The sequence below is a fragment of the Falco rusticolus genome, chromosome 5 (genome assembly GCF_015220075.1).
Source record: "Falco rusticolus isolate bFalRus1 chromosome 5, bFalRus1.pri, whole genome shotgun sequence".
NCBI lineage: Eukaryota > Metazoa > Chordata > Aves > Falconiformes > Falconidae > Falco > Falco rusticolus.
The window spans coordinates 11,781,287-11,794,621 of record NC_051191.1 but is presented as its reverse complement, the minus strand read 5'-3'; the positions used below and the strand labels follow the sequence as shown (position 1 = coordinate 11,794,621).

Sequence of the window (13,335 nt, the reverse complement as noted above, 5' to 3'; positions counted from 1 at the left end):
AAGGATAAATAGTAAACCCTACCTTACATGCAAGTGAAGTATTCTGCTCTGCATTCACACACATTCCAGTTGACAGAGGACAAAAGAGAAGCATCATTCTGGTTCTTAAAAGCTGAGACAGCCAAATAATGGGAACCTTGTTTTTAACACCTGCGGTAAACTGATAACACAGGAAGTACTCTCACAATAACCTCAACTCAGTGACAGTTCTGATGCTCTCCTACAGAACGTCCTGCCTGCTCTGATGAAATGGGTGAAATGGGACTGCTGTGCCACATAGAGGCTGTGTTTTGTTCCCTTATCTTCACAGAAGATGCTTTGATGCATTTCATCCCCCTGTTTCAGAGCACAGTGGAAGAAGCCCACAAGAAGCAGCAGCTGCTGCCTGCTCAGATCTAACGATGGAGTGGTATACACAAATGTCAAATACTGGAAAGGAATAAAGGAGCACAAAGTTTTTTGAAAAATCCAGACCTTGTCATCTAATTTCTACTTTTGTTTGGTACAAATATGACATTTCTGATTGTCAATTTATACTTTCATTTGAGAAAGATTACTATTGTGAAAGTGAAAAAACCACAACTGGACACTATATCTGATGCATGGAAGTATAACTCATATGTTAGCACAACGTCTCAGGAAACAAAGATAGCAAACAAATATTTGTATATAAAGACCAACTATGCATAACATACTCTAAGCTCATAAAGTTTTGCCCTTAAAATTCCCATCTCTCGTGTCAGAACCCAAATTCCACCCCCCCCTTCAAATTTTAGCCAAAGGCTTTTCCAATTGTAAACCTGCAGCTTTGTACTCTGGCTTACATTTTCAAACACCCAGGACAAAGTTTAATAATGCAAAAACTTCTCCCATTTTTAAAAGCAGGATGTTTACCCCACCACCCAGCTATCTGACAGCAAGAAGTGTAATTATTTCAGAGTCTGTAGCTTTCTCTTCTTTCATGAACAATTTTTAACCTTTCTGATAAAAATAAATGAATGGCATTTAAATTTGGTACTAGATATTAGTAGCATTTCAGCACAACTATGTTTCCTCCTTGTGTATCAGTACTATGCTCGCAGTGAGGTTCAGGCCCCAGAGTAATTGAATTCTATTAATAAGAACCAACAGGCCTCCAATTCTGTTCTTTTTAGAGGGTTAGACAGTTCACATATCTCAGGTAATGCGATAACAAGAGCTGTGGTGTAAAAAATGAGTTTCAGTTAGTTGAAAAACAAAGTTTCAATTGGACAAAAAAATATCTTGTTTTTCTAGCAGAGGGAAGACATCTTATCCTGGGTCAGGCCATAATTTCTTTCTTTTTTATGCAAAATGAAACACTGCATCAGACTAGGCAACTACAGGTATCTCACAATGCTCTTCTTCAGACTGCTGAGATACAAAGGGTAATTCAAGAAACAAGCTGTTACTTGTTTTTAAAAGGAGATTTTATCTCCTTTTAATCTGGATTATTTGAGATTGCACTGGAATATATGTATTTTATTTACAGAGAAGTTTTCTTTTTCCACTGGAGGCTAGCTATATCCCTTTCACACGCAGTACCTACAAAAAGCTAAAAAGGAGGACATGAATTTAAATAAAGAATAACTGATTTAATTTACAACCTTTTAGAGAAGAGGCAATATGATTTTGGAAAGGCAGAGGACATATTTCTTCCCCTTATACTGCAGTCAACTGAAGTATTACGATTAGTTTTTATCTTAAATTTATATCGTCAGCTGAGGAACGTACTTAAAATTTGATAAAACTGATCACAGCCTTACTCAGATGAATGACTACAGTAGGAGAAATAAATATCTGGACACTAATCTCTCCTTATACAGACAGCAGCGAAGCTACAAAAAAGCTAATGAAGTGCACATCATCTTAATCAACAACAGCTACATCTATAGATATGTTGCAATATATTAGTATTACATTTTATGCTGTATTCACAGACTTGAGGTTTTCTGGTACCTGCAAGTAAGGTTAGGGTCAGCATTCCTTGATAGAAGCAGTTCTACAGTCTTCAAGATGTTTTCCTCTGAAGCATGTGCAGTACATGCTGCCATCAGCACCGTGTACTTATCTGTTTTGAAACTTGCAGTTAGAGAATTACATACGTAAATGTAAATACCATGCTAATCCAGAAGTTCCTTTAAAAGCCCTTACATTTACTAGAGTTGTTAATTGTGTTCTGATACTCTTTTCTAAGTATCTTAAGAGTAAAAAACCTGTTTTCCTTCTGAGAACTGAAGACACTCAAAAAGATGAGAGTGAATGGCACTAGTAAAGCATCCATTCCTACTGAAGTTTAGGACACTTCTTAGGTACCCAAAAAACCCAGTAGAAGCTTATCTATAGATGTTTATTTCTCAAATCTTGTTCCACACCAGTAGATTCACTCCCTGTTCCTCCCCACCTCTCCCCAAAACACAGTCAAGGGAAGAAACAGCTTACAGGAAGTTAACTGCAATGGATAAAAGAAGTGCATGAAATGTATTATAAGCACACAGCAGCATCAATTTTAGGGAGAAAGAGGCCCATAAAAAGGACAGTATAAGTAACAGGCTTTATTATATAGGGCTTCAGGAAAAAAACTAAGTTCGCTCAACTAGACTACCAGGGTGCAGCAGTGGCAGGAGGAGGATTAGAAGTTTTAGATGTGGATTTAAAGAACATCTGCACAGTCCATAAAGGAGGAACCAGTGTATTTGCTCCAGCTTTGAGGCCAGCTGGTGTTACATGCCACCTTTGCTCACAAATCAGAACTGTAAACCACTGCTGTTTGCCCACAGAACAGGGTAGATTTCCTTTCCCATGGTTGTCCTAGAGAGATATGGGAAGCAGCACACCTCAAGGACCTCAGTGAGTTAGCTGGCCCTAGAGTCTATTAGAAGACTGCCATTTGAGTAACTGCCTGTTTTGCTTATTGCACAAACTTGTTCGCAAGTTCAAACATGCCTTTAACCATCTGTTTTAACAAGTATACTTTTAGCTGTACCTACTTCAGACCATACCATGAAGTGTTACAACATACTTTCTTTCTTTTAGAAGTTTTAAGACCATGTATACATTAACACCTTTATTGCTAACTGAGGTCAGATTTTATATTTAAACATAAGAAGTTTGTTGTATACTTTATCCCCCTCTGCCCCACTTTATTTCTCACCACTTCTTCTCCCCCACCCCTCCAACCAAAGACCTTAGTTTTGCATTTAAGTTTGTCTGGGTTTTAAATACACATTTTCAACTACCTCATGTAGAAGTTCTAACACACACATAAATCAGTATGTTAAATGAAAAACTATGTTTCAGAGTCACTTAAACTCCTAACAGTAATCAATTAACATTTCAGTAAATTATCTGATACACCGACAGACTTTTACTCAAAATGTTTAACCTGGTTATCAGTAACATGAATAGAAAGATAGCAGGACTTTGAACAAAGGTAGTGATAAGCACCATTAATTTGGGAACGATACTTAAGAAGAACCTGTAGTTATATTTGTATTTGGTATTTCAGGTAGCGAGAAAGAGTGGGAAATTTATTTCTGTTAGTGTTAACTATAGCTCACACATGTCAGCAAGAGAAGAAGGAAGAAACACCTTAAAATTCTCAGGTTTCTCTTGCAGATAAAAACTGGTAAGAGACTGCAAAGAAGATCAGTTTATGTTCAGCTTAGCTGAAACACCCAGAAGAGCCAGTGAATTTACTCCTCAAGGATGTGGCACCGATCTCATCCCATAGTGAATGCTACATCAGCTCCCTGTTCTTCACAACTACCAGAAACGGTTAAATTAAGTAACCACTTACGAAGAATGACTGAAACGTTACAAAAGGGGATTAACAGTATAGCTGTTATTAGGATTCAAAGATTACAGGATAATTAGTATAGGATCACTTATGTGATTGCCTGCTGATGTAAAAAAAAAGCAGCAGGACTAGCGACATTTAGTACCACTTTAGGATGGCACAGTTTTACTGAATATATGTGGTCTCACATAAATCAACGACTTGCACCGGTGTTCCTGACTGGACAGTACTCTGCTGTGCATATGCCCTAGCTACTGTTTCCCTACACAGACTAACAGAGAAACAAGCCTAGAAACCTGATCCAACCAAGGTGCCACTTAGGGCAAACAGTGGATCGCACACTGAAAAAAAAAAAAAAAAAAAAAAAAAAAGCCATGCATGTTGGTTAACCAGTCAGCCGAAACTGCTGTCCACGGCAGCTTCTGCCTCATTTATAGCTCTCTACAGCTATAAACAAGCACCAGGTCCGAGGCGCAGGCTGCCACAGCTGTAGGCAGCCACATGGAAGTTTTCTGAAGTTGGCTACAAGGCCAGTTATTCAAGGGCATGATTGCTTTTGGTGTAGACAACCTACTGCAATCTCATACTCTGATCAGCTGCTAAGAAGTTCAAGAAAATTTTCAGAGCCAGATTTGTACCATCAGCATTTCAGTCTACTACTATTACAAATACTGGCAAGTTAACCACAGTTTAAGTAGGAAAAAGTTATTATTAAGCCATAAAAATTGACAGAGGAACTGGTATTACTTAGAAGCTCCACTGAACTCTTGCAGAAAAAGGTGATCTAGCAACACACTGAAAAAAAGTTTTCACTTAACAGAAAAATTCTCTTGTTTCGGAGAAGTCTACATTACTTTCCCATGAACTGGAAGCTACCTGTTGTTTTGGATTCTAGCTGGTTTCTGCATGTGCGTACTTCATAACAGCATGTAATAAAGGAAGTTTTAACTATATAACTTTATCCTACAATTCCTGAACAAGGAAGTAGTTGGGCCTGGGAGTACTTGGGGTGGGGGGTGGGGAGACAGATTGAGGAAAAACAAGAAAACCCATCAACTGATTCCAGATCAGTTCCAAGAACACAATTTTTACTTTAAAACTCCTACTTTTCCTTCAAAACTGTGAAAGCTACTCTAGGTCTCAGTTCCAATGTGAACTTTGATTTTTTCCGCCCTACATATGTAAAAAGAGAATAAGGATAGGACAATGTCTGGTACTGAACATTCCTGGCCAGTATTTTTCATTTACATCTTACCTATTTCAAAAGATGCATTAGCACCTCTGTCCAGAAGAAGACGCACTACTGCAAAGTCAGCCACACTGGCAGCACACATCAGGGGAGTCCATCCAAACTGAAAGCTAGATTCTACGCCTATACCTGTCAAAATTTAAGACACTGAAATCATAAAACTGCACCACAATAAACATGCTTTTTATAAACCTTACTCTCAATATGTATCATTACAAAGGTTACACACTGTTTCCATTTAGTCCTAGGGAGAAAAGTTTTTTATACCATTTCCATTTTTGTAATACACTTTATCTAGAACATCAGAAAACTTCTAAAACTGACAACAAGGAAGCTCAATTCTCAATCCAAGAAGTTAAGTACCACAGAAAGACTACGTTTAAGAAAATGTAACCAACAAATTTAAGTTTCAGGGAAGTGCACAGAATCTCTGTTTTCTCCACTTATGTGTAATCGCTTTCTTCAATCAAAATTAAAAATTTTGATTCCTGCCAAGCCAAGTGGACTGCTGTGGCAGCAAACTGTTTGTCAATCAATTAAGATCATAGTGACTAGGGTTTTCCTGCTCCACATTTCCTTTAATTCTCTGCCTTGCAATATCATTAACTAACAGATACAAGTTTTGCATACAGTACTAACAAAATATTAGTTTGACAGAAAGAAGAAATAGAAGATTATTCAAGATTCAGTCACAACCACCGGATCTGTTTGTTACTCTTTGTAATAGCCATGTCTTCCTTTGCGGCTAGAAGTAAGCTTGTCAGACAGCCTCCCCCAAATTCACCAAGAACCAAGTACCAGATCAAGACAGTGTTCTAACAACTTTCAAATAAAAATCTCTCTACATTTTTGCAATAAGAGGAATCATCTTTCCTTCAATTCTTCCTCAAATATTACTTCCTCCAGAACAGTTTCCATCAGCTGGTTCCAACTTAGTCCAACGGTGATTATGGATAATCAAAAATACTTCTTTACAAGAGACAGCTCTGAAAAAAAATCAGAACTGTCCTAAGAAATTTGTGACAGTCAAGCTACATGCATACCTTCTCATGCAAAATTTGTATTTACTTTCCCTGCCTTGGTAGTTTGTCAAAGACATGCTCAAGTCAGTGTAGCAACCTACAGTCATTCAGGCTAAGGGAGTAAAAGGTCACTGCTCTTGGATTGGTTCTTCAACTGTTTAAGATCACTGGAACTGTAGAAGCAATCAGAACAGAGGTAACATTCAATGAAAGCCAGGTGTTGAAGTGTTCTAACACCTCTAACACCTGCAAGCCACAGAATTCATGATCAAATCTTAGTAATGCATACATACTAGCTGCAGTCCTTACTGTCACAGCATGCCAGTTTGTCTGCAGTATACAAACTGTTTCATTGAAGCCCACAGCCAAGTTCTACAAGGGGAGCCAGCAAGCATCCCTTAGAAGTCGTATCTGAACTTCCATGTAGATGAGTCACTTCAAGAACTTAGAAAGTCTTGATATCCAATAGTCCACTGAAGTAACACTAGCAAGAAAGGAACACCAGAAAGCTGGCACTCCGTCAGCCTTAAGAAGTCCCTTCTCCTCTTAAGAAAAGCAGTCCATGTAACTAGATCTCCCATTTGAAGCTTTTTATTTTACTATGCATCTGAATAATAGTGACAAAAGATCTATTTGGCAGGCATATAGAGACTTAATAAACTCTAAATACTGGAAGTACAATGGTCTAAGCTGTGTTACAGCTTGTTTGTTCTGTGTGGTCTCCTGCCATCTTTGTAGTGACTGCCTTGAAGTACTACACAGTGTGAAAGTCACAATGCAAACCAGCTTGAGTCCTAAAGGAAGACAAAGAAAGGACAGCTGAAACTGTAATGGTTGTGTTGCTTCTTGGCTGCATGGTTATAGTTGCTGACTGAACCAGAAACGTCTCCCCTTGGTTACTACTCAGACTCCCTCATTACATGAGTTGCTCTTGAAGTAAATTGTGTTAGTTTAGCATTTAAAAAGGGCCTTAAGAAGGGCCTGAAAAAATTTTTTAGTGAAAAATCAGGCCATATCCAATAGCCAGAGAGAGGCAAGGCTGCTGCAGCTCCACAACCCCAGGTCCAACCAGTGTCAGTGCTGTGCGTGTGTTCACAGCAGGCACACACATACACACACACCACACACAAAGACAGACAGTGCACTCGTATGAACACCAATAGCACCAATGGTCCCATCCTGCTCCCCTCTGGGGCAGATCTACCTCCTCCAGCTACTGGCATCACAGACAGACCAGGCCTCTGACCCCTGGACCCAGCTCCTGTAGCTGACATATCCTTTCACTCACTCCTGTCTCTACAGTCACTGCCACCCAGATGCAAGGGCCCTATGACGGCCCTGGGAGTTCCTTCCTCTGAGTCCATAACTTGGGCTCCTGCCACCCCTTGGGCTTCTCTGCTCCCCTGGGCTGGTGCAGATGTGTCTGTGATGGACTGATTGCTTCCATGATGGGCCCTGGGTTCCTCCACCTCCTTTGTGGGCATGAGCAGAGGAGCTTTTCAGTCACATAATCTCACAAATTATGTCTAGGAGGCAAAGCAGATACAATGCTTTCTTACAATCTGAGTTACAGATAAATATTCTCCTCTAACTAGGAATGCGGAGAAATACGTTCCAGACCCAGATGAACTCTACAGCAGAAATCACATGAAGCATGTAAATAAATGGTGAAGCAAAAGAACAGCAAAGGAAGAATTATGCTCTTTCTGTGATTACCACAGTTCCTCTCATATTGCTTTCAGATATTTTGTTGACTGTGGCTAGTGATAGTTATGGTATAGAGGCTGGTTTTACACAGAAAATGTAACCTCAATTTCAAAAAGGCTAACAAGGTAATGTCCAAAAAACTACAACCAACCTCTGTCTACAGCTTTCTATGGTGAAAAATTCCATGCTTGATACCAAAAAAATAAGGTCTTGAATAGTTTAAGAACAGCTCTTCATATTATAATCCATTTACATTCACACCCAATTTAGCTGAGGAAAAAGTTCTAAAACACTCGATTCTAGAAGCCTTCTCTCTCATAGACATATTGATTTAAGTCTGTCAGCAGTTTGTGCTGTGGTTCCACAATACCTTAAAACTGACTTACACCAGATCTGCTGCTGTCTCCCACTGTTGGGCCAGCTATGGTTCTCATCTGACTCAGCCTTCAGAGTTCCTAGACTGGTTGAAAAATTATTTGTGCACACATCCCTCTCACTCCTATAGTTTATTGATACTTTCATTCCCTGCACCAGCTCACAAAAGATCAGATGAGCTTCAGCACTCATGCAAAGACAGGAGTGGAACTGACTGCTGAATGAAAACTGGCAAGAAGATTTGACTAGCTCCATCTTTGATCAGCCTAAACTGTCATGAGGTCCTAACTTTTAATTCCATCTGAGGAAAATGAACATATTAATTATATGGTGTTAAATATTCCACTCCCAAAGCAGACCAAAATGCTCGTCATCTTTGACCCTACTACTTACATTACTTTTTGTGACACATACTTCAGAAGCTTACAGAATCATAGAATGGTTTGGGCTGAAAAGGACTTTAAAGATCATCTAGCTCCAACCCCCGTGCCATGGGCAGGGACACCTTCCACTAGACCAGGCTGATCAAAGCCCCATCCAACCTGGCCTTGAACACTTCCAAGGACGGGGCATCCACAACTTCTCTGGGAAACCTGTGCCACTGCCTCACCACTCTCATAGTGAAGAGTTTCTTCCTTGTATCTAACCTAAATCTACCCTCTTTCAGTTTCAAGCCATTCCCCCTTGTCCTAGCACTACAAGCCCTTGTCAAAACTCCCTCTCCAGCTTTCCTGTAGGCCCCCGTCAGGTACTGGAAGGCTGCTCTAAGGTTTCCCTGAAGCCTCCTCTTCTATAGGCTGAACAATCCCAGGTGTCTCAGCCTGGCCCCACAGGAGAGGTGCTATAGCCCTCTGGTCATCTTTGTGGTGCTCCTGGACTTGCTCCAACAGGCCCATGTCCTTCTTATGTCGGGGGCCGCCCTAAGAACCAAGTTGTTCTTAGTATGTTGCCATTTTATAGTCGGGGTAAGAGAAGACATTGCACTTGTTCATTTCCTAAAGGAGCTCTGTACAAAGATTCTTAAGGCAATGGCTAAGCAAGCCAGAAGACAGGCTCTCACACTGTCTGCAAGAATGGCCCCAGCTGTTGCTAGGTAATCCACCTCCAACACAAACTCTGAGTTTGGTTGAGTGCTGGTAGCGAGCCTCCTACAAGCTCTACTGAACATACACTAAAGGCAACTTTGGAGGCAAAGATTTAATCTGACTGAGCACCCATGCTCTGAAGGACAGTGTTACCTTTCTTCAGAAAGGCCTCCTATTAGAGAGGCACTGTGTTCTACTGCTTTGCAGGACAGCACTGCATGGGTCAAAATTTACTGTTAATAGTATTTTCAGGAAATCATAGATTCTCTTGTGATAATACCTTGTGCATTTCAGGAGACAGGCCACTAGACTACAGGAATCTTTGGCCTGACCTTATGCTCTTACAGACATCTATCATTGTCTTCCGACAGCACAGAACTGCTCAGTATGTACCAGGCATTAACACAGAAAGTGAAATACTGCAGTATGACTACAATAAAGCAATTAAAAATGGAGGGCTGCTACAAAAAAAATTAAGCAATCTGATGCACAGACACCCCTAAACACTCTACCTATAAATAAGAACATATTTTCTCAAAGCAAGGGAGAAGATGCATTTTACTCTGTATTACATCTCTATGTTTCATCCTGTGCAATATTTTTTACTTATTTTAAAAAGAAAACCATTCCCCCACTGTAGTGACAAACAGTATTCTAAAAGGGCAAGTAATGTAATTGTTTAAAAACTCATAACAAAATCACTGCTAACTAGGAAACTAATTTTGTCCAGCCATAAAACAGTTTTTTCTTGGAGAACAAGCTCTTGGCTACCATATTCTGCTTGCTTGCCGAAGCAGAACTTCCTGACAATTATCACTAGGCAGGTCAACTCAGCTATGTGGTTTTTGATTGCTGTGGATGCTTCAATAAGTGATCCAATCCTCCTAACACTGAGTAACAGAAACACATTACAGACAAATACTGAGTAACAGAACAGGAAGAAAAGCTTTTAGCGTTAAGACAAACTACTTTTTAGAGAGAAATGCCACATAAACCCTATTAGACCTTTCAGAATCACAAAATCTTTGTCCAACTGATGTTGCCAGGACAGCAGTATTACACAGAGCACATACCAGAAACCTAACAGCGCTGTGAGTGACAAAAAAAAAGCAATTTCTTAACTGGGGGGGGGGCATTAAAACAAAAAAAGCCAGTCTCCCCTCCCTACCTCCCCCAGCAACCTTCCAACACCAAAGCAAGACTACCCACTGAATTCTCACTCTCAGTTTAAACCACCTCAAATTCAGTAATTGATATTTTCAGGTTAAGGATGCATCTGAAAACAAAGTTTATTTCATACATTTCATAGTTCACACATTATAGTTTTCTCAATTTTCAGGGCTCCTGACTGACAAAGGGAATATAAATTAGAAGGAATTTGCTGGAATACTGCATGCTGAGTCACTGAAAAAGTAATTCCATCTTTAAAGTAAGAGCTTATATCATGTATTGGAAACATTCACATATCCCTACATGCACTTGACACGTTATTTTAAAACTAGAAACTCTGAAGCTTTAGAGTTCTTGCCAAGTTCAATTAAAAATATTCAACTACATAAATGACTGTCCTCACCGGAGTTTAAGAGTTCTTCAATTAATGACACATCACCACAAAACACAGCCTTCTTTAAAGCTTCATTCTTGTTCGCCTGCAACATTTGATCCAACTCCTAGATCAGCAAAGAAAAGTTAAGTCAAAACCTAGTAAATGTTTCACAGTAAAAACTTGGTTTCAGTATCGAAGCACTAGTGATCTCTGTAAGGACAAAGCAAAGGAGGGGTGGGAGAGGAGCAAGGTAAAACTTTCCTTCTTCTATACACCTGCTTAGGCTCTACTGTAAAACTAAGTTTTAAAATTAACTTTTCAGAAAGTTTCCATTCTTTGAAAACGTAAATAACTTCTTTCTCAACAGATCTGCTATCTTCCTACACTGCTCTCAGTTTTTCCTAACGGTAATTCATTTAAATTAAAATTCTTTTTCATCTTCTGGCACTTGAAAAACATAGCAACACATTTCTGTACCTTTTTTGTACATTTCACAGGTTGCATCAAAAAATGTATCAGACATAAAAGTTAGACTTTGGGGCATCGGAGCTCAAATGACTAGCTGTGTGCCTTAGTACAGCATGAATCCATCGCTGGAAAGGGTTACCGTTCCTCTTTTCTCCTACTCCTGTGTGACAGCAGTGTTTGTGTTGCTGCATCATAAATGATTTGGCTGAAAAATACCCTGACCAGAAGGCTAGTTTATGCATCAGGCAGTTCCCTGAATCAAGTTCCTTTCAAAAGCATCACAGGGTTGTTCTCTATTAAAGCTGCAAATGCAGCTGAAGATTGGTGGTGGCATTACCTTACATTATACAAAACATACCCAAGTACTTCATACAAAGCACTTACATACAATGCTAAGTGGAGGACTATTCACTAGTTTCTTTGTTGACAGAAGCGGGTATGGGAAGAGAAGTTGTATTTCATGTTAAGTTTTGAAATCATAACGTGACAACTCAGACTTACACAATTTTCCCCAGCACACTGTAGTCTATCTTTCCAACACCTTTTGTAAAGATTTTAGTAAATGCTCACTGTCTAGAAAACCAGAGGTGAGAAACTGCCAATATAATAATTTAGCCTTATTTTTGTTCTACTCAGCCAATGATTTCCAAATAATGTGCACCTTTGGATAGGAACCAAGTTAAAGATGAAACCCCCTGAAAAACTGACCATAACCTTTAGCATGAATATTGTCAATATTCAGTTACTTCCTTCTTCCAATTCCAGGCACGAAACAAACTGATGGCTAAAAAGCCTTGTAGAATCTCCCTCTGCCTCACACAACCATATGCCTCACACCCATTAGATGCGATAAAATCACTTAAACCTTCATATTTGCAAAAAAACGCTCAGAAGTTTAAGATAGACAACAGTTTTATTGGCTCCAGTTGCTCTCAAGTTTATTCTCATACTGACACAGGAACTAGGGCCTGTTATTAAGGGGGAAGAGAAGCGTTTTGAATAAACATTAAGATTTTACATAAGACAAAGCCTCAAAATTTAGGTTTTATTTACTCCTGGGTTGAAGGTACAACGCTATTACCCTGCTAGGAAATCATCAGAGGAGGCACCAGCCGCAGCCCCTCCCGAGGCCACCCTCCCCAGCCAGGCCCGCCGAGCCCCGCGCCCCTCACCGCGGTTTCAGGCCAACACCGCCCTCCCTCGCCTTACGCCACCCTGAGGCCACCCGGCCGCCAGCCCGCGGGAGCCGGGAGCAGAGGCTCAGCCCCACCTCAGGCTCATGCCTCACGACGCCGATATCCCAGCCGTCCTCGTCGCTGTCGCCGTCCTCGTCGCCGCCCGCCACGACGCGGGACCCCCAGGGCACGCCGGCCATGACCCCCCGCTCCGCTCCGCGCCGGCCAGTCACGTGGCCCGCGGCGCCCGCGCCGCTTTCCCGCGCAGGAGGGCTGGGCGGCGCGCGGACGGCCCGCCGCGTGCTGCGTGCGCGCCTGTGGGAGTCAGCGGGTGGGCGGTGGGGTCCTCGGCAGCCCTGTGAGGGACACACTCCTCTGCGCCTGCTTCGGGGCTGGGTAGCTGTAGTTTGTGAGGTGAAGGTGGTAGCCCGGTCAGTGCGTTACAGTGCTAGGTAAAAGAAACCAATAAAAACCATGGTTATAAGTATATGGGCACGTAACACAGCTTACGAGCGGCTCAGCTGTTTTGTGAGGTGTTAGTTAAACCTGGCTGGGCTGCGTGTGAGGTTGTCTCTTTAGATCTCTGATTGGTATATACGTGTAAATCTAAGGTAAAAGAGAAGGTTTTCTCTCTTTAATTTCTGTTGTTGTTAATACACTCTTAAAATGCCACCTATCCTAATAGCAGTCAGTTACATTACTTACGTGTATGTACATGCATTGTTACCTAGCCAAAGCCTGTGGTGGTGACAGTTAATGTGGGGAAGGTTGAACATCATTAGCATAATGAGCTAAAATTCCACCCTGCTTTCTCCCACCTGGGTATACATGGGCATTACTTTTAATTTCAGAATTATAGTTCGATTTCTTTCTAATGACAGGTAATAATGT

The 13,335-nt window shown here is 40.8% G+C and overlaps 1 protein-coding gene across 1 annotated transcript in view; it reads right to left on the bottom strand.

Annotated features, from left to right (window-relative positions):
- Window positions 1-12,644, bottom strand: part of ASZ1 (ankyrin repeat, SAM and basic leucine zipper domain containing 1) — a 42,105-nt gene extending 29,461 nt beyond the window's left edge. The window contains exons 1-4 of the mRNA XM_037388219.1: window positions 12,540-12,644; window positions 10,829-10,925; window positions 5,073-5,195; window positions 1,978-2,089 (exon numbers count right to left, since the gene is read on the bottom strand). Coding sequence (XP_037244116.1) covers window positions 1,978-2,089; window positions 5,073-5,195; window positions 10,829-10,925; window positions 12,540-12,644 — 437 coding nt within the window. The remainder of the gene's footprint in view (window positions 1-1,977; window positions 2,090-5,072; window positions 5,196-10,828; window positions 10,926-12,539) is intronic.
- Window positions 12,645-13,335: the final 691 nt, after the last annotated feature.